At 33.9% G+C, this 24908-nt stretch overlaps 1 protein-coding gene and 1 long non-coding RNA gene across 5 annotated transcripts in view; both read left to right on the top strand.

The window, feature by feature from the left end:
* TAOK1 (TAO kinase 1) overlaps nt 1–24908 on the top strand; it is a 140164-nt gene that overhangs the window by 77011 nt on the left and 38245 nt on the right. For all 4 annotated transcript variants that reach the window (XM_079130796.1, XM_079130798.1, XM_079130797.1 and 1 more), the window contains 7 exons: nt 1253–1354; nt 3142–3187; nt 3735–3831; nt 5654–5767; nt 15151–15242; nt 19060–19153; nt 21543–21624. In XM_079130796.1, coding sequence (XP_078986922.1) covers nt 1253–1354; nt 3142–3187; nt 3735–3831; nt 5654–5767; nt 15151–15242; nt 19060–19153; nt 21543–21624 — 627 coding nt within the window. The remainder of the gene's footprint in view (nt 1–1252; nt 1355–3141; nt 3188–3734; nt 3832–5653; nt 5768–15150; nt 15243–19059; nt 19154–21542; nt 21625–24908) is intronic.
* Nucleotides 10487–13113, top strand: LOC306656120. Its single transcript, XR_013762409.1, has 2 exons — nt 10487–11107; nt 11162–13113. It is a non-coding gene; the product is annotated as an uncharacterized lncRNA (long non-coding RNA).

The following is a 24908-nucleotide window of genomic DNA, read 5'->3' as shown; positions in this document are numbered from 1 at the left end:
CCCTATTTCTTTTTTTTTCTTTTCTTATTTTTTTTTTTTTGCAGTTCTGGGTGTTGAATCTAGGGTCTTGTACATTCTAGGCAAGCATTCTACCACTGAGCTATGTTCCTTGCCCTTTACATGTTATTTTGAGACAGTTTCACTAAGTTGTCCAGGCTGGTCTCCAACTTGTGATTCTCCTGCATCAACCTTCTGAATTGTTTTAATTAAAAGTGTGTGCCAAGCTGGGTGCATTGGTGCATGCTGTAATCCCAGAGACTTAGGAGGCTGAGGCAGGAGGATCACAAGTTCAAAATCAGCCTCAGCAAAAGCAAGGTGCTGAGCATCTCAGTAAGACCCTGTCTCTAAATGAAATACAAAATAGGGCTGTGGATGTGGCCCAGTGGTTGGGTGCCCCTGAATTCAACCAGTACCCCCCCCCCAAAAAAAAAAAAAAGTATGCCAGAGTGCCCTGTGAAAGAACCTGTATATTTATAGAGTTCCCTGGTTGCTTCTCAAGAGTAACCATGTATAACATTTGGCCCAAATGCTTGAGGATGTCTTGATTTAATGTCAGGAGTTTACCTGTATTTCCTGGTAGGTATTGATGAGGAAGTCTCCTCAAAAATTGTGTAATAAAAGCTTTTCATACTATTGCTTTTTTCTGTGAACTTTCCTATACCGTAACTAATTCTGCTAACATTTTAGAATGTGCATTTAGAACTTAAATTTCAGAGGAATTATTTCATTTGAATTAAGAACGAAAAGACCAACCCTAGCATTACTGGAGAAATAAGCCAAAAAGCACAATGGGTGAACTTTATGGCATGTAAATTAAAAAAAAAAAAAAAAACCAAAGGATTTTACCCTGCTGCTACCATTGAGGTGATTGATGTGGTAGTAATTCTACAACGGTATGTGCATAATAACTGATTTTTCTTTTGGAAAAAAATTAATAAATATGGTATATAGTTATCACACAGTTGATAGTGTGTGATTGTAAACATTTAATGAGACTCAACATAAATTTTATCAAATTAAAATTTGCCCTACCATGAATGAAATAATTTTTTAAATTATGCATTTGCATTGTAATCTATATGAATATAATTTCTTTTCATTTTCTGACTTTTTTTTACGTCTAAACAGCATAAATCAAGCAAAGTTTATGTTCTTGTTAACTCAATACAGTAATTACTTTTTTTTCCTATAACTTTCTCAGGAAAACCAACTGTTCATAATCCTTTCCCTTCTTTCTTTTTTCTCCCTACAGAAATGGCAGGATATTATTAAAGAAGTCAAGTTTCTACAAAGAATAAAACATCCCAACAGTATAGAATACAAAGGCTGCTATTTACGTGAACACACAGCATGGGTTGGTATCTGTTTTCCTTGTAATTTTCGTTGGTTTTAGTTTAGAATGAATTAATTCAGAATGTCTTGAACTGGTTGTGGAAAGGTATGCAGAAACAATTAAAATGTTAGTTTATACTGTGAGAGGAAAAGCAGCATTTTCTAGAACTTGTAGGCAATAAGAGATAATAGAACTTTTGCGAGTCTAATGCAAATTTTCTCCAGAATTCAGTTGACCTTCATATATGTGGTAAAGTTTCTACCAATACTTTCAGTGGTACCATCTAAATGTTGTGAAAACAATTCTATTAACTTGAGAATAAGTTATTGTACCCTTTTTTAACATAAACATATTGTAATCTTGGTGAAATTTGGGTGTGTTCTATTGAAAATTGAACTGGTCATGATTCTTTGGCTGAATAATATTAATTTTAGAGAATTGAAGCACTTTGTTAGAAGAAGTAAAGTTTAATTTTACCCTGTTGTTACTACTGAGGTGGGATGATAATTCTATAGTGATATAGGTATAATAATTGAAATTTTTTTTTTTTTTGTCCTGGGTGGCACATGCCTGGCTAATAACTGACTTTTTAAAGAGAAAGATTCAATTTCTTTTAAATAAGAATTACCCCTCATTTTGAATAAGCAATAAGCTACAGCTGATTATTATTTTAATATTCTTGACTTAGATTTGTAACTTTTTGATACTTTTTTGGGGGTACAGGGATTACATATTGAACCCATGGTTGCTTTACCACTGAGCCACATCCCCACTTTTTATTTTTTTATTTTGAGATGGATGTCAACCAAGTTGCTTAGGGCCTTGATGAATTGCTGAGTTTGGCCTCAAACTTCTGCCCCAGTCTCCCATGTCACTGGGATTATAGGTGTGTGCCACCACGCCCAGTTTACATTTTTATTTGATTTGATTTTGGTGGTGGTGACTCCTAAAACTGGGACAGTGGTTGAAGAAAAAGCAGTGACATTGGGCAGGTTGACTCTTACATCTTTCAGATTTCTCCATCTGTAAAACAAGGAGATAGTAGGACCTAACTAATAAGGTTTTTGTGAAGATTAAAATGGTTAATATGTATAAAATACTTGGCACAGAGATGGTTCTTTGTGTTTGGTTTTAAAAAAATAAAATTATTTAGAACTGGGCTTGATGGTGCATGCATGTAGTTGTAGTTACTCTGGAGACAGGAGGGAGGATTGCTGAGCCCAGAAGTTCAGAGACCATCCTGGGCAACACAGTGAGACCAGCTCAAGAAACAAAGAGAAACAAATTAAATTGTTACCTAAGCTTTGTATATACAGTTTCAGAGAACACAATTTTCTACATCTTACCAAATAATCAATTTTGGTTTTGTAGTTTAATAGTAACAGAAGATCTACATTTATTTTTAATTTAAATTAGTAATTGCATATGAAATGCATAGCTTATAGAAGTGATTACATGTTGGCATTATCAAAAGATAATCGCTTCCTTATTAGCTTAATTTAAATACATTTAACAAATTGATAGGGCCAGGACTGTGGCTTAGTGGTAGAGCGCTTGCCTCTCATATGTGGGGCACCGGATTCAATCCTCAGCACCACATAAAAATAATAAATAAAGATGTTGTGTCCATCTACAACTAAAAAGTATTTTTAAAAAAACCTGATAAATGTGTAAGTATTTTTTAAGGTAAACCATACCTCGTTTGTTTTATTTCTAACTATCCCCTGGACCTCTGGGCAAATTAATTTTATCTCAACTAGAATAAATCTTTATATTTTAATGTTTTTGTAATTTTTCTTCCTGTGTAGCTTGTAATGGAATATTGTTTAGGATCTGCTTCAGATTTACTAGAAGGTAGGTTTCTTTTGATTATTAAAAAAAAAAGTATTAATAGATTAAAATGACAGTTCAGTTAGAGATTATTTAAATAATGTTAATATAAAATAAACAACACTATCTAGAAAGAGTAAAATTCTTAGCTCTTTCCAGATTCTCAGCATGTTATGTTATCCTTATAAATCTTACATAGGATATAAAATAAACAAGTTTTCTCTTGTGACTTTACAAGCATTTTTCTGGATTCTTTGTCTATCAGCTTGCTGTCCTGTTCATAACAAAGATAAGTGAGAATAAATGGGAAACTTCTCTTTTACTTTTGCTTTTATAATCATGAACAGTTGTTTAATATTGTTAACTAAAAGGGAAATTGGCTGAGAATTATACTTCAATAGCTAGCACAACTGTATACCATTTATAAAGTTAGTAATCTGTTTTAGCATCATAAGACTTCTCTTGCTAAATATCAGTTTTTAAAAATTACCCATATATCAGATATTTAAGTTTATTGTTTTAAACAAAACCTTTTATGTAGTAATTTTTTCAAATAAATTTTTATTTTAAGTTCACAAAAAACCATTACAAGAAGTGGAAATAGCAGCAATTACACATGGTGCTCTCCAGGGATTAGCCTACTTACATTCTCATACCATGATCCATAGGTAAGTATTTTGAAAATTATCACATAGTGACGAGCGATTGATTGCATTTATCAGCTCTATAGTTCAGTAACTCTGATATGTTTATTGATTATAGCCAAATAAGAATTGTATAAACTCATATTTGTTGATTGTTCATGAATTAAAAATGACAGTAGTACGCTTGATCTCTCTGTTTAGGATAATTTTTATCTTTGCCTCCTATGCTCTTGGGAATTCTAAAGTAATGGACTTGCAGTAGAAACTTAATTTTAGAATCATTTAATTTGCAAACTGGAAAGGATATCAGGGATCAGATAGATAGTCTTTTTCTTTTTACAGGTGAAAAAAGTTGATGCCCCAGATTTTTACTATAATTTCCCAAAGTTTGCAAAGCCAAATAGAGGAGAGGTAGAACTTAACAAATCTTTTGTCTTCCTAGTAACTGATAATGCCAAATTTTTCCTATCAATTTCATGACATGGACAAAGACTATGGTTTTGAGCATTAATCCTTAATAATCCTTGATAATAGATAGTAATTTTGAGATTAAATCACTTTATAATGCATTTTGACACTGTTATTTGTTTTGACTATTTTAGGTGAAAAATAGAATTTAATTTTAATTATGTGTTGGAACCAGGCAATACATGTTAGACTAGGTAATAGGGTCATTGGAAATAATGGATTATCATATTTTTAAAAGAGAATAGCAAAGTCCAAAGGATTTGCAGTTGTTAGAACATGATTAACAGAGTTAGAATTAGAACCTAAGTTTCTTATCGACTTAAAGTAGTTCCCTGTGTACAAGGTCTAAGGTTTAGTCCCTTAGCATCACAAAGAAATAAAGTACACTCCCTACTTTAAAAAAAATGAAAATAGATTCACATATATAATAGCAAATGAATAATCATAGTATATACTATATGTACTATAGTATATACTATGATAAGAGGAAGGAAATTAGATCTACTTAGTATTTATATGCATTGTAATACTTAAGGAATGAACAAGTGCTTGGAAATTTAGTTTCTCTTTTTTAATTTTTGAAAGGTTAAGTGTATGTTATAGTTTGCACTGGAATGCAATCCACTCATGTAATTAATCATGTAATTATCCGTACTTTTATTAATTTGGATGGACAGTATGTTTGCTCTTTCAGAAAAGTATATTTGAAAGTAGAGTTGGGATCATTAATATTGCATTATCCATATGTTTCAGTTTTCACTTCACATTGAGTTAGGAGAACTATATTGAAGTTTGAAAATGATATGAATAGACCTTTTTAAAAATAAAAACAAGTTTGGAGAATAAAGTTCTTTGTGCTCCACCCCCTTTTTTTCTCCTAAAAGAAATAAGTGGGATAGTCAGAAATCTTAAATATTGTGAAGGGATCATTAGCCAATTAAATTGTTTTGCAAACCATTGTTTGTTTTGATAAACAAACTTAAATATAGACTATATGCTGCAGTTACCTATCTTTTTAAAAAATACTTTTGTTAATTATTGATGAACCTTTATTTTATTTACTTATTCATATGTGGTGCTGAGAATTGAACCCAGTGCCTCACACACACTAGGCAAGAGTTCTACCACTGAGTCACAGCCCCAGCCCCAGTTACCTATCTTTTTTTAAACTGCTATTTATCTTCTCTTTTAGAAAAGTTACTCTTTTTTTTGAATTCTATATTTTTGTTATCTAATCTTGTTATCACAATTGTAAGTTATCCTAGCACTTAATTTTATTTCATTTTCTCCATCTTACAAGTTCTTAATTGATTTGTATCATTTTCAACATAATCTAATGAAAAAAAGACAAATAATTTTCTCTGTTCCTTAAACTCAGAGATATCAAAGCAGGAAATATCCTTCTGACAGAACCAGGCCAGGTGAAACTTGCTGATTTTGGATCTGCTTCCATGGCATCTCCTGCCAATTCTTTTGTGGGAACACCATATTGGTAAGAATGTTTCTATCTGGCATTGATCCTCATAATTGAAATAGACAATGTGTGGTTATACTTTATTCAGTTGTCATTTTGGCCATTTTTACTTGGCGTGTTATACTTAATTTTAAATACAGATTTAGAGTATTATCCTTTTATCTGTTTTCTTTTTCATCTTTTCATTTATCCATGCCACATTTGCTTTTCTGTTGCTATCTACATCAAATATTGGGTGTAGGAGTAAAAAAAGTCAATAAAATTCAAGTGCAGTAGGAGATAGATATGCTAAATGGTAAACTGTATATATTCTTTATATTTAAGTATACTTAATATAACTGATCTTTAGACAGAATATTTAAAGACTGGTAGCTGCTAGGCATGGTATCTCACACCTATAATCCCAGCAGCTCAGGAGGCTAAGGTAGGAGGATCCCAAGTTCAAAGCCAGCCTCAACAACTGAGTGAGACTTTGTCTCAAAATAAAATACAAAAAAGGTCTGGGGATGTGGCTTAGTGGTTAAATACCCTTGGGTTCAATTCCTGGTAACAACAACAAAGAGTGGTAGCTGATTTGAAATTTTTTCAGATTTGTTTTGTTTTGACATCTTTGTGTGGATAATTTCACATATATGTATGGAAAAAGTAAGATTTTTTTTTTTTTTTTTTTTTTTTTACATACCAATTACCCAGCAAAACATTACCATTTCTGCTTTGTGTACTCCTATTTATTCCCATCCTAATTATTTTGAAGGAAATCCTAGACATCTCCTAATTTCTTCGGTAAATAATTCAGTATGTATCTGACAGCAAAAGTTTAAAGGGAATAATTTTCAGATCTTTAACTTCTATATGTTCCCTCTCTATCTGCATTGTATCCTCTTTCTTACCTGCCTTTTAACTCTCCCTTATCCAACTTTATAACAGAAAAACTTCTTACCTATTTTGAATATTATAATGATGCATTGCTCTGGGATGTAAAAGCTTCAGAGGCACACTGGAGAGACATTTTGAGAATGTTGGGCATCTGTAAGAAATATTGAAGGGTCAGGACACACACTGATGGCAAAGCCCTGAGTCTTTCTAGTAATCTTTCTTCTTTGCTTTTACTCCTCATTTTCTTTCTCTTCCAATAACTTACTTGCCTGCCTTCCTTCTTTCCTTCCATCCCTCCTTCCTTCCTTGTATGGAATTTGGGACCTGAGATGATGATTGTGGTGACATGTTAAAATGTTAAACTGCTTCAAAAAATGAAGTTGGACCTTTTTCTGACAGAAAGTGGTTCTGATTTGTCTGGTTGATAAGATCTTCAGGTTAGTTTTGCTAATTAGGTTATATAGCAGTGTTTTTTATTAATTTTTTTTATGTACTGGGAATTAGAACCCAGGGGTGCTCTACCACTGAGCCCCCCACTCTTTTTGTTCTTTTTTTGGTTTTTTGTAGTTATAGATGGACAGCATGCTTTTATTTTATTTTATTTGTTTATTTTTTATGTGGTGCTAAGGATTGAACCCAGTGTCTCCACACATGCTAGGAAAGCACTTTGCCACTGAGCTTCAATCCTAGCCCCCTCTTTTTGTTTTGAGATAGGGTCTTGCTAAGTTAGCCCTGGCTGGCCTTGAGTTTGCAATCTTCCTACCTCAGCCTGCTGAATAGCTTGGATTACAGGCATGTACCACCACTCCCAGCATATATGACAGTGTTTTTAATAAGTTAACTAAACTGATTCTGCAGCTGCAAATTTTAAGTATCTTCCTCACCTATAATATATAATATTTGTATACTACAAAATTTATAAAATGTAAATATCAACCCCAAAAGGTACAAGGGGATAAAAATTTTTTATAAGTTCTAGGAGGTAAGTGAATTGAAAAATTTGAAAACCACTGCTTATATAGGACATTAGTCTATAATACGTAGAATCTTCTTCCTCTATAAAGTGAATTCTCTGAGCCAATAATACTTCTTAACAATTCCCCATTTTAGAAATTGGTGATGAATATTAGATGTTAAAAAGGGTCTAAAAGATCCTTCAATTAAAAAATATAAAAATTACTCTAACTTTTTGATTAATTTAGAAATTTTCTGAACTTAAACATTTTAAAGGAAACTCATCAAACATCCACTTATTGACAATGGAAAGTTTACTTTATTAACATACTTGTTAATTTCTATATAGTGTATTCGGAACAAATGTGACACCTGTTGTTAGACATATACACATACATGCTGGAGATGGTTGTTAATCTTACTGAAGCAGTTAGTAATTCTTTTAGATGTTCATCCATGCTTAACACCAAATACAAATGAAGTCTTAGGTAAAGTATCATCAAGGATGTTAGACACAGCCAGGTGTGGTAGTGCATGCCTATAATCCCAACAACTCAGGAGGCTGAAGCTGGAGGATCACAAATTCAAGGCCAGCCTCAGCAACTTAGTGAGGCCCTAAGCAACTTTACCAGACCCTATCTGGGGAAAAAAAAAAAAAAAAAAAAAAAACCACAACAACTGGGGAGGTAGGTGTATCTGGATTCAATTTCCCAGTACCACCAAAAATAAAAAAAAGTTAGACTCTAGTTGTAGACATGAATTGGTGTTTCGTTTTATAACTTAAGACACACATAAGAGAGAAGTTTTCAAGATGGCACAATAGAGGAGGTCGCTTTCCTGGCTGCTCCGTGGAGTGAAACCAAGAAAACAGACAGGCAACTTCTCAGAAAGGTGGGTGAACAGCAACAACAACAACAACAAAAAGCGAGGGGACTTTAAAATGACATTCAGGAAATTCCACCAGAAAATTCTTAAAACTCATAAGTGAATTCAGTAAAGTAGCAGGTTACAAGATCAATGCCCATAAATCCAACGCATTTTTATACATAAGTGATGAACCTTCAGAAAGAGAAATTAGGAAAACTACCCCATTCACAATAGCCTCGAAAAAAATAAAATACTTGGGAATCAATCTCACAAAAGAGGTGAAAGACCTCTACAATGAGAACTATACAACACTAAAGAAAGAAATTAAAGAACACCTTAGAAGATGGAAAGATCTTCCATGTTCTTGGATAGGAAGAATTAATATTGTCAAAATGGCCATACTACCTAAAGTGCTATACAAATTCAATGCAATTCCAATTAAAATCCCAATGACGTACCTTACAGAAATAGAGCAAGCAATTATGAAATTCATCTGGAAGAATAAGAAACCCAGAATAGCTAAAGCAATCCTTAGCAGGAAGAGTGAAACGGGGGGTATTGCAATACCAGATCTTCAACTCTACTACAAAGCAATAGTAACAAAAGCGGCATGGTATTGGTACCAAAATAGAAAGGTAGATCAATGGTACAGAATAGAGGACACGGACACAAACCCAAATAAATACAATTTTCTCATACTAGACAAAGGGGCCAAAAATATGCAATGGAGAAAAGATAGCCTCTTCAACAAATGGTGCTGGGAGAATTGGAAATCCATATGCAACAGAATGAAACTAAACCCATATCTGTCACCATGCACGAAACTAAACTCAAAATGGATTAAGGACCTCGGAATCAGACCAGAGACCCTGCAGATTATAGAAGAAAAAGTAGGTCCAGATCTTCAACATGTCGGCCTAGGACCAGACTTCCTTAACAGGACTCCCATAGCACAAGAAATAAAAGCAAGAATCAATAACTGGGATAGATTCAAACTAAAAAGCTTTCTCTCAGCAAAGGAAACTATCAGCAATGTGAAGAAAGAGCCTACAGAGTAGGAGAATATCTTTGCCACTCATACTTCAGATAGAGCGCTAATCTCCAGAATCTATAAAGAACTCAAAAAACTCTACTCCAAGAATTCAAATAATCCACTCGACAAATGGGCTAAGGAAATGAATAGACACTTCACAGAAGAAGATCTACAGGCAATCAACAAACATATGGAAAAATGTTCAACATCTCTAGTAATAAGAGAAATGCAAATCAAAACCACCCTAAGATTCCATCTCACCCCAATTAGAATGGCAGTTATCAAGAATACGAGCAACAACAGGTGTTGGCGAGGATGTGGGGAGAAAGGTACACTCATACATTGCTGGTGGGGCTGCAAATAAGTAGAGCCACTCTGGAAAGCAGTGTGGAGATTCCTTAGAAAACTTGGAATGGACCCTCCATTTGACCCAGCTATCCCACTCCTTGGCCTATACCCAAAGGACTTAAAATCAGCATACTACAGAGATACAGCCACATCAATGTTCATAGCTGGTCAATTCACAATAGCCAGACTGTGGAACCTAGATGCCCTTCAATTGATGAGTGGATAAAGAAGCTGTGGTATATATATACAATGGAATATTACTCAGCCATAAAGAATGATAAAATTATGGCATTTGCAGGCAAATGGATGAAATTGGAGAATATCATGCTAAGTGAGATAAGCCAATCTCAAAAAGCCAAAGGACGAATGATATCGCTAATAAGTGGAGGATGACACATAATGGGGGGGAGGGAAGGGTTAGTATTAGGGTTAGAGTTAGGGTTAGGGAGGGGGGCAAGTATGGAGGAAGGAAGTACTGTATAGAGGGAAAAGAGGGGTGGGAGGGGTGGGGGGAAGGGAAAAAATAACAGAATGCATCAAACAACATTGCTCTATGTAAATTTATGATTACACAAATGGTATGCCTTTACGCCATGTACAAACAGAGAAACAACATGTATCCCATTTGTTTACAATAAAAAAAATAAAAAAAATAAAATGACATTCAAAGCAGATTGGGGACCTAGGAGGTTGGATGTAATAAAATAAGGAAGAAATCCCCAGCCACACAGCCACTGCTGTAGCTGGGCTGCAAGCACCATCCAGAGCAGAATGAAGGTATAAGGGAATTAAAGGAACCCACATTTTTTGGGAGACCTGAGGCTCTTTGGGTATAGAGTGTTTAGAGATAAAGAACATTACGTAGAAAACTTGAAGGATGCCCTGCATAATATCTGTGTGCGGGGAAAGAAGCTGCCATCTCTCCAGGAGGCGTGCAGAGGACTAAGGAAGGAACCATTTTGCAGCCACTGCATGGGGACTGGCAGTTAAGGGGACCAATTCCTGGCAAACTTGAATTTGGCCCAAAATACAGACCCAGTAAACCCACACTGCATGACATAGAATGTGCTTAAGTGACCACGAGAAAATCAAATGTGGAGATAAGTTTACACAGGGGAAAACTGGTTGAGGAAACCTACCTGGCTCTACCCCTCCCTCTCCAATCCAACTACTTGTAGGACCAGCTGGGAGAGACACATCTGACAGGGAACTCAGAAGGGCAGGGGCAGGAGAGATTGTGTGGAAATTGAACCCGAGACCAGGAAACATGAGGTACACAGGTGACTTAGGGAACTAAGAATTGAACCCGAGACCAGGAAACATGAGGTACACAGGTGACTTAGGGAACTAAGAATTGGCTCCCCCACCATAAAAATAGAATCCAAGGGAAATCCCTGGGGTACAGTCTTCCAGTGTGGACCAATAAGTAGAGGGCCCTGGAGCTGTGCTGATTTAAAATCTCCAGACCAGTTGACTTTCAGCAAAGAGACTGGAGCCCACCTAAGCTAAACCCCGCCTCCAGGAATTCCGCCTACAGGATTACCTCTCTGACTTCAGCAGTCCAGAGGGTGCAGCGTCTTTCTTCAGACAACCACACCTAAAAGTACTGAAAAGAGAAACAATCTTTTGAATGCCAATGGAAAGAATTCCGATCTTTTTTTTCCTTCTGTTCTTTTTCTCTGTTTAATTGTTACCTTAATGGTATATGGACATTTATACATATTCATATTTTTTTTTTTTCCTCATTTTTGAAGCCAGTTATTCTTCATGGATTAGTTTTTTTTTTTGTCAACTAGGATGTTTGATTAGTATATTTTAGTTTTGTTTTATATTCTTTTATTCTTAATTTTTAAAATTTTTACTTTATATATGTTTTTCTCTTGTTTTCCTTGATTCTCTTCTGCTAACAGCCAATCTCTATTGTTCTCTCTTTCACTCTTCTTTTTTTACTACTTTTTCTCTCCTCCTCTCTCATAATTATCACATCCTATATCACTTCTGTTCTCCCCCTGAGCACCATTTGAAATTATAAACCCTTTTGCAAACTTGCTGTTTTCATTATAGGCAATAACTGATCACATCATTTGTTTGTTGTGATAGTTAACATTGTAGACGTCAAAGTAGGAACTATTTGATTTAATGCTGTATATTGTTTGCATTGGTTGTTATTATTTGTCTTTCCCTAAATGGTGAGGTACTGGAAACCTTCAGGGACACGTTAAGTCCACAGAGTAGAAACTCTGCTGTTTCAGATTTATACTGCTAGGTGGGTAGACACACAAACAACATGAAAAAACAAGGGAACAAATTGCCCAAAACAAAGATACTCCAATAACAGGATCCATTGACACCACAGTGGAAGAAATTTCAGAGAAGGAGTTTAGAATGTACATAAACTTTATCTGCGAAGTAAAGGATGGTATAAAAAATGAAATTATAGAGAGAAAATACAGGAAGTGAAAGATCACTGCAATAAAGAGGCAGAGATTGTGGGGAAAAAACAAGCAGAAATCCTCTAACTAAAGGAAATAATAAACCAAACTAACAATTCGATAGAAAACATCACCAACAGACTACACCACTTGGAAGACAGAACCTTAGGCAATGAAGACAAAATATACAATCTTGAAAATAGAGTTGACCACTGAGAGAAGATGTTAAGAAACCATGAACCGAACTTCCATGAACTGTGGGTAAATGTGAAAAGAACAAATTTAAGATTTATCAGGATAGATGAAGGTGTGAAGACAAACCAGAGGAATGCATGTCTTTTCAATGTAATATCAGGAAATTTCCCAAGCCTAAAGAATGAAATGGAAAATCAAATACAAAAGGCTTTCAGGACCCCATTATACAAAATTATAACAGATTCACTCCAAGACACATTATAATGATTATGCCTAGCATACAGAGTAAGGGTAGGATTTTAAAGGCTGTGAGAGAGAAATATCAGATAAAGGGAAACCAATTCAGATCTCAGCTGATTTCTCAACTCAGACCCTCAAAGCTAGGAAGTCCTGGAATTACATACCAAGCTCTAAAAGAAAATGAATGCCAATCAAGAATCCCATATCCAGCAACATTAAGCTTCAGATTTGAAGATGAAATAAAAACTTTCTGTGATAAACAAATGTTAAAAGAATTTGCAAATAGAAAGCCTACACTATACTCAACAAAATATTCTGTGAAGATGAAATGGAAAAAAAAAAAATGAAAACCAGCAAAAGGAAGAACTACATTAAATGAATAGTCAATCAAAGGAGAAACTAATTCAAATTAAAAACAAGAAATAAACCCAAATGACCAGGAATACAAATCATATCTCATTAATCTTGAACGTTAATGGCCTAAACTGAACAATCAAAAGACACAGACTCGTGGATTGGATTAAAAAACAAGACCCAACAAAATGCTGTCTCCAAAAGACTCACCTCACAGGCAAAATAATCCATGGACTGAAGGTGAAAGGATGGGAAAAACATATCACTAACATAGATCTTATAAACAAGTAGGGTTTCTATCCTCATATCAGATAAAGTGGACTTTAAGCCAAAATTAATCAGAAGGGACAAAAAAAGGTGATTTCATATTGCTTAAGGGAATTACACCTCAACAAGGCATAACAATCAGAGGGGGGGTATGAAAAATGGTGGAATGAGAGACATCATTACCCTGTGTACATATATGATTACATGAATGATATGAATGTACATTGTGCACAACCATAGAAATGAAAAGATATACCCCATTTGTGTACAATGAATCAAAATTTGCAGTCTGTAAAAATAAAAACAAATTTAAAAAGATCAGATAAAAAGATAAATAAAAATTCTAGAAGGGGGAAAAAAAAGATATAACAATCATAAATATTTATGCCCCAAACAATGGAGTGTCTACTGACACCAAACAAACCCTTTCCAATTTCAAGAATCAAATAGACCACAGCACAGTAATACTGGGTAACTTTAACATGCCTCTGTCACCACTGGATAGATCCTCCAAACAAAAACTAAAGCAGCTGTAGAACTAAAAAATATTGGTAATTTAGATTTGATAGACATATATAGAATATTTCATCCATCAGTGACTGAATGCACTTTCTTCTCAGCAGCACATGGATCCTTCTCTAATATAGACCATGTAATGTAAGCTATCACCTGTTGGCATACAATTGTAATATTAAGGTAATATGTTTTTAGCATTTGTAGGGTTATTTTGATTGCTCCCTTTCCATTGATATTAATTTTTATGTTCTTGCTTTTTTCTTGATTAGACTTATCTAGTTTTTATTAAGTTTTAGCTATATTTTTTCTTTTATTTCATATATTTCTGCTTCTACTTTTTTTTCCCCTTTCTACTACGTGTTTTCAAGATAAGTTGTTATTTTAGCTTCTTTCTGATACAGTATTTTAAATTGTAAATGTTCATCTCAGTACTGTTTCATCCCAGAGATTGATACTTTAAGCTTCTATTATCCCTTGGTTCAAAGCACTTTTTATTTACTTTTCTTGTGCTTTCTTCCTTGACCTCTCAGATTTTTATAAGTGTGCCATTTAATTTTGAAATAGTTGACATGTGGGGTTCTATATATCTTAAGGTGATTGGTTTCTAATGTAATAAATCATGCAGGAAATAGTCTGAATGATTTCAGATATTAAAAAGTAATGAAAATGCTTTTTATATTGATTATATTGGTTACATACAAAAGTGATCAAATTGCATACTTCAAATATGTGGTTTTTTGTACTTCAATTTTACCTCAGTAAAGCTATACCAAAAAAAAAAAAAAAACACACATAAGATTAATAATTTTGTAGTTGTTGGAGTTGTAAGCTGCTCAACCACTTTTATCATGGAACACTATTTGAAAGAGTCTTGGTAATTATGGCAGATACTTCTCAAATGAGGTTGTCATTTTAAGAAAAACAACTGACAATATTTGTTTCCAGTGGTAAAATTCAATCTTTAAAGCCAAAATTAGACTTTTTAAATGCAATCCTGAGAACAAGGTGTTTGAGAACTACTGGCCTAAAGGATATGCAATATTGGAATCTGCAGACTTGGAACAGATGCAGACACAGCTCTTCTCTGCAAAATTGATCTTTTGGGATTCTGTTACATGATCATGACAGGTAGAATGAATCTCACACTTTATGTGTATTGCTAAATATTTACCTCACAACCTCTATTTCCCATTACAAAAATTCTTATGTCCACATATTGGTTGGAATTCAAACCAGTGTTCTCTATGTAAATCATCCTTACATTCTACAACAATAGTATATGTTTTTGTTAAAACCTTATATGAACATTTTGTTTTTAGGATGGCCCCAGAGGTAATTTTAGCCATGGATGAAGGACAATACGATGGCAAAGTTGATGTATGGTCTCTTGGAATAACATGTATTGAACTTGGTAAGCATTGTTCTTCATTTTTCTGGATTAAGTTTGATCAGTGTTTATTTCAATTACTAGTTATAGGTTTTTATCAGGTTCCTAAAGGAAGTACTAAATCTATTAAAGATTTGGTTATTTGGTAATTTTTATGTATGTAGGTTAGAAATATTTGCTATTAAATTAGGTCTTAAAATAATATCCCTTCTATTCCTAACTATTAATATTTCCAAAACATCTAGAATGTTTCCATTATCACTAGATTTATCATCCAAAGAAGGGTTCTGAAGCACTCACAAATAACTTACCCTTTCCTAGTGTAGTTATTACTTCGTGTTAGGTATGAAAATTAGCTGTCAGGTTGTGTACCTTATTGTAGCAATTTGTTTTGTTTTGGTTTAAAGATAGTGAGACAGACTTTATTCACGGGAGACCACGGAAATAGGTCTAGAAATCACTGTGATTGTGTTTTGCAATTGGTGAAGGAGATTAGAATCAACTCCATATAGTAGTTTGATTTTTATGGACACATTTGTTGTGTTGCTTCTAAGTAGAAGTAGGCTTAAAGCAGTGGACTAGCATAATTACTAATACTCCCACTGGAAGTGAGCCAGATAGGTATATGAATTGTTACTGAGTTTATTGTCAGCACTAGCTTCCATGCAAATACAAAGCTACTTTTTCCATTGAGAGGTATCAATCATAAGGAAAAATGGTGAAATTTGAACCCATTTACTTTACCTTTTATAATTCTTCTCCTATGTAAGTGTAAATAATATGAACCTTTTTTCTGTAATACTTTTTTTTTTTATTGGATAGTGTTTTCTGAGATTTACTTTCTGGACCTTGTTTTTCTATCTCAATTTCATCTCATTATTCTTTAGTTTGGGTGGTATTTTGTCATCCACATTTATGGATAGAGATATTTTATAAACAGGTATACCATACTATATATAGAATAAGATCTCTAACTTTTTAAAAAAATAAATGTGGTTTAAGTCAAAAACAAGTTTAGTAGTAGCTTATAAGAATTTGAGATAGAAAATGTCAGTTGAATCTTCCAGGTCAAAGACCTTTAATAGTTACCATAAAAATAGATAATGTCTTTCTTTTATTTATTCAGAATTTCTTCAGTAACCTTTTCCTTTCCCAGACTGTTTACTCTTAAAGCCCCTGGGTGAGGTACAGTAAGTAGGTGTCCATGACAGGCAGTAGGCCATGGTAAATCAGGGGTGGGTTTCAGAATCAAATGAGTAGAATAAAGAGTTCTCATAGCCTGGTGTGTGGAATCAGAAATTGGTTAGATGATTTATGCAAAGGGACTGTCAGGTATAAGGATTCAGAGTCCTAGTGGGGTAACGAAGGCATTCATAACATGGAGGTAGCTCAACATGAAATATCAGAACTCAAGAAGGATGGGGAGGTGACAACACAGGGAAAGCATCATCTTATATAGGCAGAGTCTGAAGAGGCAACCCTTATTTAGAGATATTGTAACAGTTACAAAGCCTGAGAAATATGAGAAGTGCTTCTGTGCTGAAGGGTTCCTTAATATGAGAGAATTTACCTGGTTTTAGTGGGGTGTCAGAAACAGTAGATGAAAAATGCATTCAGAATTTGAACAGGGGAAGGAGCACATCTGCTCAGGGTAGACGGTAGTGGCCAAGGTGGTAGGAACTTGGTTACACACAGGGAGAACTTACCAAGTAAGAAAGTATATTAAGGATAATGAGAACAAGGTATCTTGTCAGAAAAGAGCTTTACAAATATGAAACAAAACTAGAATAAACACTGTAGTGTTGGATTGGAATGTGAGAGATTGTAGAGAATTTGTTTGTTTCTAAGTATAGAAACAAACATGTTTAGTATTCATTGCATGTATAAATATATACATGTATATATTCCCTTTTTTTTGGACCAGGGATTTAACCCAGGGGCACTTAACCACTGAGCCACATCCCTGCCCTTTTTTATGTTTTATTTAGAGACAGGGTCTTACTGAGTTGCTTAGGGCCTTGATAAGTTGCTGAGACTGGCTTAGAACTTGTAATCTTCCTTCCTTAGCCTCCCGAGCTGCTGGGATTACAGACGTGCACCAATGTGCCAGTCTTGTGTTTCTTAATTTTGTTGAGAGCCTGAGAGCAGTGACACCACAGTAGCAGTGAGCATACCTAATGCCATGCCTTTTTGGGGAAATAGTTGATCCAGGATTTAGGGTAGGAAAGTACAAGCTGATTCTGGGACATCTTAATGTACCAGAATAACAAAAAAAAATCAAAGAATAATAAGGTCCAAAAGACACAGAAGCTTAAAAAACTGAAGTTTCTTAAAACTTAAGAAACTTTACAAAAGTTCCTACTGCTCAAATATGAGACAGTATGGACATCATAATAAATGAGAGAATATAATTTTTATACTTTTTTTGGGTACTGGGGATTGAACCCAGATGTGCTTTACCACTGAGCCACATCCAAACCCTTTTTATTTTTTATTTTGAGACAGTGTCTCACTAAATTGCTTACTGCCTCACTAAATTGCTGAGGTTCTCCTTAAACTTGTGATCCTCCTGCCTCAGCTCCCTGAGTCATTGGGATCACAGGCATGTGCCACTGTCCCGGCTGTTTTTTCATACTGAGGATTGAATCCAGGGTCACTTTACCACTGAACTGTGTCCCCAGCATTTTTTACTTTTTATTTTGAGATAGGGTCTCACTAAGTTGCTTAGGACCTCACAAAGTTGCTGAGTCTGCCCTCAAGTTTGTGGTTCTCTGTCTTTATCTTCCTGATTTGTGTAATTTATTAAATAAAGTAGAAATCTATGGATCTTTATAATAAATAAATAAATGGAAGCTTTGCAAGAAACAGGATATTTAAATCATTCAAAATATCTTCTTATAAAATGTTTATTAAGTACATAGGAGAAAAAAGAAGCTAACATGAACCCTGGCAGAGATGGCCTTTACCAAGTGATCAAAGTGAACACCATGATTAAGGATATCTCTTGAAATCATGTATTTCTCATAGGATACTGTAAGCAAAATATAGCATTACTTTAAAATATTTCTGCCAAAGATGTATGATCCAGATCTAATAATAGGAAGTAGACAAACCCAAACTGAGGGCCACACAAGAGTGTTTTTACTTCAAAATTGTAAAGGTGGTGACTTCAACTTTTATCTTAAGAAACTGGAAAAAGCAAATTGAGTCTGAAACAAGTAGAAGGGAACAATAAAGATCAAACCAGAAATCAGTTTATAGAAAACAAAAACAATAGAGAAAATCAGCAAAATAAAAAATTGGTTCTTTGAGAAGATCAATAAAGTTGGTGAACATCTTGCCATACTCATTAGGAACAAAAGAGAAGACACAGATTTCCAGTTGCAGTAAAGAGAGATGTTAATCACTATGGGATTTATAAATATTAAAGGGTATTAAGGAAATATGAACAAATTTATGTCTATAAGTTTTACATCTTGATAAAATGAACAAATTCCTTGAAGGACTCAAGTTATCAAAGTTCACTTTTGCTACGTAGGACATTAGAATGAAACTTGCATGGAGTTTGGGGAATAGATGAGACTTGTATATCACTATTAAGTAGACTATTTCAAGGGATATAGTATGGTTCTTTAGGAAAATGTTCTAGTTCATAGGAACTATATATTTAAATAAATATTTTGAAATGGTGGGATGTTATATCAGCAATTTATTTTCAGTTGATTCACTTGAAAAAGTTATTTGTACTTTCTTTGCAAGATTGTTTCCAACTTGAACAATACTTGAGTTCACCTTTATCACACACATATATTTTAATAGGAAAGTTTCCTTTATTTTACAGCGGAAAGGAAACCTCCTTTATTTAATATGAATGCAATGAGTGCCTTATATCACATAGCCCAAAATGAATCCCCTACACTACAGTCTAATGAATGGTGAGTATTATTAAGAAATACTGTGTGATATTCTATAAATGAAATGCTTTTTACATAATCTGTTATCACAATGTCTTAATTGTATTTAGGTAAATTGTATTACCTTAAGAGATTAAAACAGGTTTATTTTACCCTTATATTGTTTTTATACATTGTCTCATCTGCATTTCATAGCATGTATATAAAACTCAGTTCAGAAGAAAAGGATAGATTGTTACATGGATATAAAAAATATTGATTTTTTACAATAATTTATATTTTTAGAACTTCAAGAACACATATAATCCTAATTGTATAAAAGTAACAGTTTTAAACATTAATATTTTAAACAATGTATGTATAGATTGTTGCAACCTATAGTGATATTTGATTGAGGAATAGGTTATAATTTATATATTATAAAACATATGTAAAATGATTTGACTTTATCAAAATTGCCAGATAATTGGAAACTTGGGATCATTCTAGTTATAATTATATTATTCAGATTGCTTCAGTGTTCCTTCTACTGCATCCTTGATTTCATAATATTAAGTTCATTCACATATAGAAGTGGGCTTTTCTTTATATTTTTTTTTTACTTATAGTTGGAAACAATACCTTTTTTTAAATTTATTTTTATGTGGTGCTGAGGATTGAACCCAGTGACCTTGCACATGGTAGGCATGTGCTCTACCATTGAGCCACAACCCCAACCCCAGAAGTTCTTTTTATCAGTGGTAAAAAATTACAGCAGAAGAGTCAGGCATAGTGACGGTGACTCAGACCTATAATCTCAGCAGCCTGGGAGACTGAGGCAGGATGATCAAAAGTTCATACCCAGCCTCAGCCACTTGTCAAGGTTTTAAGAATCTTAGTGAGATCCTCTCTCAAAATAAAAAATTAAAAAAGGCTGGAGATTGGAGATGTGATTCAGTGATCAAGTGCCTCTGGGTTCAATCCCTGGTTCCAAAAATACAAAAGGAATTTTTTTCTCACCATTTTGAAGTTCAAAACAAAGACTGCCAGCAGGTTAGTGTTCAGCCTCTCTGCTTCCAAGAAGGTGCCTTGAACCCTGCATCCTCAGGAGGTAAGGAATGTTGAGTCCTCTTAGTCCGAAGAGCAGGAGAGAGTAAACCTATCTTTGCATCCAGTTTTTAAATATTTTTCTTATGTATAATTTTAGTTGTTGAGGACATTATTTTATTCATTTATTTATATGCAGTGCTGAAAATCTAACCCAGAGCTTCACACATGCTAGGCAAGTGTTCTATCACTGAGCCACAACCCCAGGACCCTTGTGTCCCTTTTTGTGATGGCATTAATCCATTCATGTGGACAAAGTCCTCATTACCTCAACACCTCTCATTAGGCCCTGCCTCTCAGTACTGTTGCATTGGGAATTTTCATCTTGAATTGAAAAAAATATTTAAACCATAGCATGATATGTGTAAGTTATAAATATATTGAACACAAATTGTGTTTGTACTGTACGCAACTTTGGGGATTTAAAAAGCATTCTTGCCTACAATGAACTTAAAAATCTTATTTGGATTTTGGAGAAAAACATTGATGAACTAATTATTACTTGCTGTCTTAATCATTGAACTGTCCTGAATAATGCTGTATAATAATATGATACAGACTTTTTCTTAGCCATTTGTTCAGGGGCATCTCATAACTCAGGCATGAAAAGATCTCTCTCCAGGGTAGGTAAAGTGATGTTCTAAAACATGCTATATAAAAAAAGATCTAAGGGGCAAATTTAAAAAGATGTCTTAGAGAAAAGGAAAACGGGTTGGGGGAGTGAGAAGGAACACAATCTTGTATTTCAATGAAAAAAAAAAAAGCAGAAGGAAATAAGACTTTTTTGTCTTGCCTCAATGTAAAATTGAGTTGAGATAGTTAAAAATATGGAAGTAGGAATTTGTTTCTTTGTTTTTTGGTGCAGGAAGTTGAACCCCAGGCCTCATCAATGCTAAGCACACTCTACCACTGAATTAAACTATACTCTTAGTCTCAGAATTTCCAAAAAAATCTGTGCAAGTAAGGGCTGGGATTAGGGCTCAGTGGTAGAGCACTTCTCTAGCACATGTGAAACACTGGTTTCAATCCCAAGCACCACATAAAAAAAATAAATGAATAAAATAAAGGTATTGTGTCTATCTAAAACTTTAAAAAAATCTGTGCAAGTTTATCTTTGGAAAATGGTTAAGATTTTTTGGTTGCTTTAGATAGCTTTTCATAGACTTATGAAAATATAGTCCCTGCTTTTTTATTATTATTTCTTTTCCATTCCTTCTCCAACCTTACATGCCTTAATTTTTGGTGTTTTTTTTTTTTTTTTTTTTTTTTTTTTTTTTTTAAAGAAAATAGCAATATGTTCACTTGATACTTTCCTTTACAATAGGTCTGATTATTTTCGCAACTTTGTAGATTCTTGCCTCCAGAAAATCCCTCAAGATCGTCCAACATCAGAGGAACTTTTAAAGGTCAGTTCTGTAATGCTGTAAATCTGTATTATCCTTGAGAAATGATAAAAAAGAATGTGTTTTGTTTTTCTTTGATTTTTGAACTGGGATTAAGTTATATACTAGTTTTTATTGAAATACTTTTTTTTTTTTTTTTTTTTTTTTTTAGTGCAAGGCCTCATACATGTGGGGTAAGCACTCTACCACTGAGATATGAGATACACCCCCAACCCATAAAATGCTAAATTTTTATACAGTTGTCTCTGGAAACTTTTTTTTTTTTTTTTTAATAGTCCTGGGAATGAAACCCAGAAACCCAGAGCCTCCCTCTTGTACTGGGGATGGAACCCTAGGACCTTGCACATGGTAGGCAAGCACCCTACCACTGAGTAGCATCCCTAGCTCTTTTTATTTTTTATTTTGAAATAGGGTCTTGCTAAGTTGCAAGCCTCCAACTTGGAATCATCTTGCCTTAGCCTCCCACGTTACCAGGATTATAGGCATGTACTACTAATACCTAGCCCCAGCCCCTATAAACTTTAATTAATGTGAAGCAAAGTCTTGTTTCAAAATTGGTAAAACAGAATAATTTTAGATCTAATTTTTTTTATCTACCATATCTTATGTGTTGATCTGTTAGATATTAATATAAAAATGTATATGCTGTTATATTTAGGTAAATACGTGGAAAAGAAGCTGTTAAAATGGATACAATATTTTTGTTCCTGCTGGGAGTGTTGGTACATACCTGTAGTCCAGGTACTCCAGAGTCTGAGGCCAGTTGGCCACCAGCCTGAGTTTGAAAAAGAAAAAGAAAGAAAAAAACCAAAATATTTCTTTTTTATGGGAGTTTATTGTTCTCACTTAGCAATGAATATATTTTTTTATTAAGTTGTGAGTTTTTAACAAGCTTGGTTGTCTAATTTAAATGCGTGATTAATACATGCTTTTTGGTCTCAAAAATTACTGCATTTAAGGATCGATTATCTTATTAATACTAATAATGATAATGTTGACTTTAACAATTCTTAAAACATCTGTATTAGGCAATAATGAGTAGGGTTTGACTCTTTGTGACCCTAAGGAATCTTTTTGATTTTTCACAACGTTTAAATAAGCTAATTTTATATCAGTGTTTCATATGTCACCTAATTTAAAGCTACAAAGAAATTTTAAAAATTACATATTTTAAAAATTACATATTAAAAATTACAAATATTACATATTACATATGTAATTTTAAAAATTACATTTGTAATATGTATTACATACATATTGTAATATGTAATTACATATTACATTAAAAATTACATATGTAAAAATTACATATTTTAAAAATTACATATTGGGGATATACAAATTACATCCCCAAATTACATATTGGGGATGTGACTTAGTGGTAAAGCACTTGCCTGGTATACATAAAGTCCTGGGTTCATCCTCCAGCACTACAAATAAATAAATACATAAATAAATAAAATAGTGTGTGTATATATATATATATATATTATATATATATTATATGTGTTTGGTAATATTTGCCAAGTATATAGAAGAACAGTGTAAAATTTTAGTAATGATTGAGGAATTCCATGCTGTGAGCTTACTCATGGGCTTGGAAATGAAAGCCTTAGTAAATAGGCACTCAGAGTATCAACAAAAACTAAAATATCTAGCAATTATGTTAGTAAAAAATAAAACAAGTTTGGGGATATATAACTTGCTGATGGAGTATGTCATACTATGTGCAAGATCCTGGGTTTGATCCCCTGTACCACCAAAGAAAAGAAAGAAAAAGTATAATCTATGTGTAAATTTTTAAAAAAAATCAAATTTAAAAATATAAAATTTAAGTATTTTTGGCCAGGCATGTGGTGCATGCCTGTAATCCCAGTGACTCAGGAGGGTGAGGCAGAAGGGATCACAAGTTTGAGATAAGCCTGGGCAATTTAGCAAGACCTGCTTCAAAATAAGTAAGGGGCTTGGTATGTTGCTCAGTGATAGAGGGCCTCTGGGTTCAGTTGCAATTACTGGGGAAAAATTAGTATTTTTGGATAAGACTGAATATTTTAAATAGTGATACATACTAAGCTAAGTAAAAGAATCCCTTCTAATTTATATAGTAATAACCCTGCCCACTAGAGTCAGGTATTTGATGATTAGATCCCAAGTCTCCATGCTTATTCATTTGCTTGCTTCATGGTGTTAACTTCATAACCATATTTGAAACGATAGGAAGTGGGTAGTAAGAGCTTCTCTTCCTTCCTTCCCTCCCACCTCTCTTACTTCCTCTCTTCCTTCCTTTCCTCCTTCCTGCCACTTCCTCCCTGCTCCCTCTTTTCTCTTTGCAGTATTGGGGACTGAACATAGAGCTACTCTACCACTGAGCAACATCTCCAACCCTTTTTAGTTTTACATTTAAGGTGGTCTCATTAAGTTGTCAAGGCTTGCATCAAAGAGTTTCTTTTCTTTTGTCCTCATTACATTTTTTTCATAGTTGTCATAAAAGAAAATTAATACAAAAAATATATGAAGCAGTTTAATCTCAGAATTAAAAATTATAAAAACCTATCTAGAATTAAGATAACTGTTCAATAATTTTTACACAAACATTTATTAAATATTCTGCAGATGTTATATTTGTATATGAAATGACAATGCTAGCCTGGTGCAGTGGTTTACTCCTATAGTCCCATCCCCACTACTCAGGAGGCTAAGGCAGGAGGATTCCTTGAACCAAGGAGTTAGAGGCCAAACTAGGCAGCTAAGGAGGCTAAGGCAGGAGGATTCCTTGAACCAAGGAGTTAGAGGCCAAACTAGGCAGCATAGGAAGACCCTGTTTCAAAATACAGAAATAAATAACAGTACTATTATTTTTGTTGCTTTTCAATGAAAGTAGAATGCAGTATTGTGTCTGTAGTTTAAACTCTTTGCATAAGAAAAGAAAGAAATTTGAAATGACAAGGTAAATGTATATGTTATAAAAATTCAAGGATATTTCATGAACTTAAGGGAGGGCAGATGTTTTTCTACAATTTATATGCTAATTTTTTATCTTCAAAACAAATTCTATCTTCAGAAAATTTCTGAGGAGTATATCTAAATGGAACAGTATATTAAAAAAAAAAAAAGGTAACAGTATAGAGGCTGGGGCACAGCTAGTGTGTTAACCTAGTATGTAGGAAGCCATGGGTTCATCCCCAGTACTGCCAAAAAAAGCAAAACCCAAAAGAGTGATAATCCTAATGGTGGACTTGTCCTTTTTACTTTCCTGCATTTGATGTTAAGTTTTATTAAATGTTTGA

Source organism: Sciurus vulgaris (assembly GCF_902686455.1).
Source record: "Sciurus vulgaris genome assembly, chromosome: 3".
NCBI lineage: Eukaryota > Metazoa > Chordata > Mammalia > Rodentia > Sciuridae > Sciurus > Sciurus vulgaris.
The sequence above is the reverse complement of the archived record's forward strand: the minus strand, read 5'-3'. Positions and strand labels throughout refer to the sequence as shown.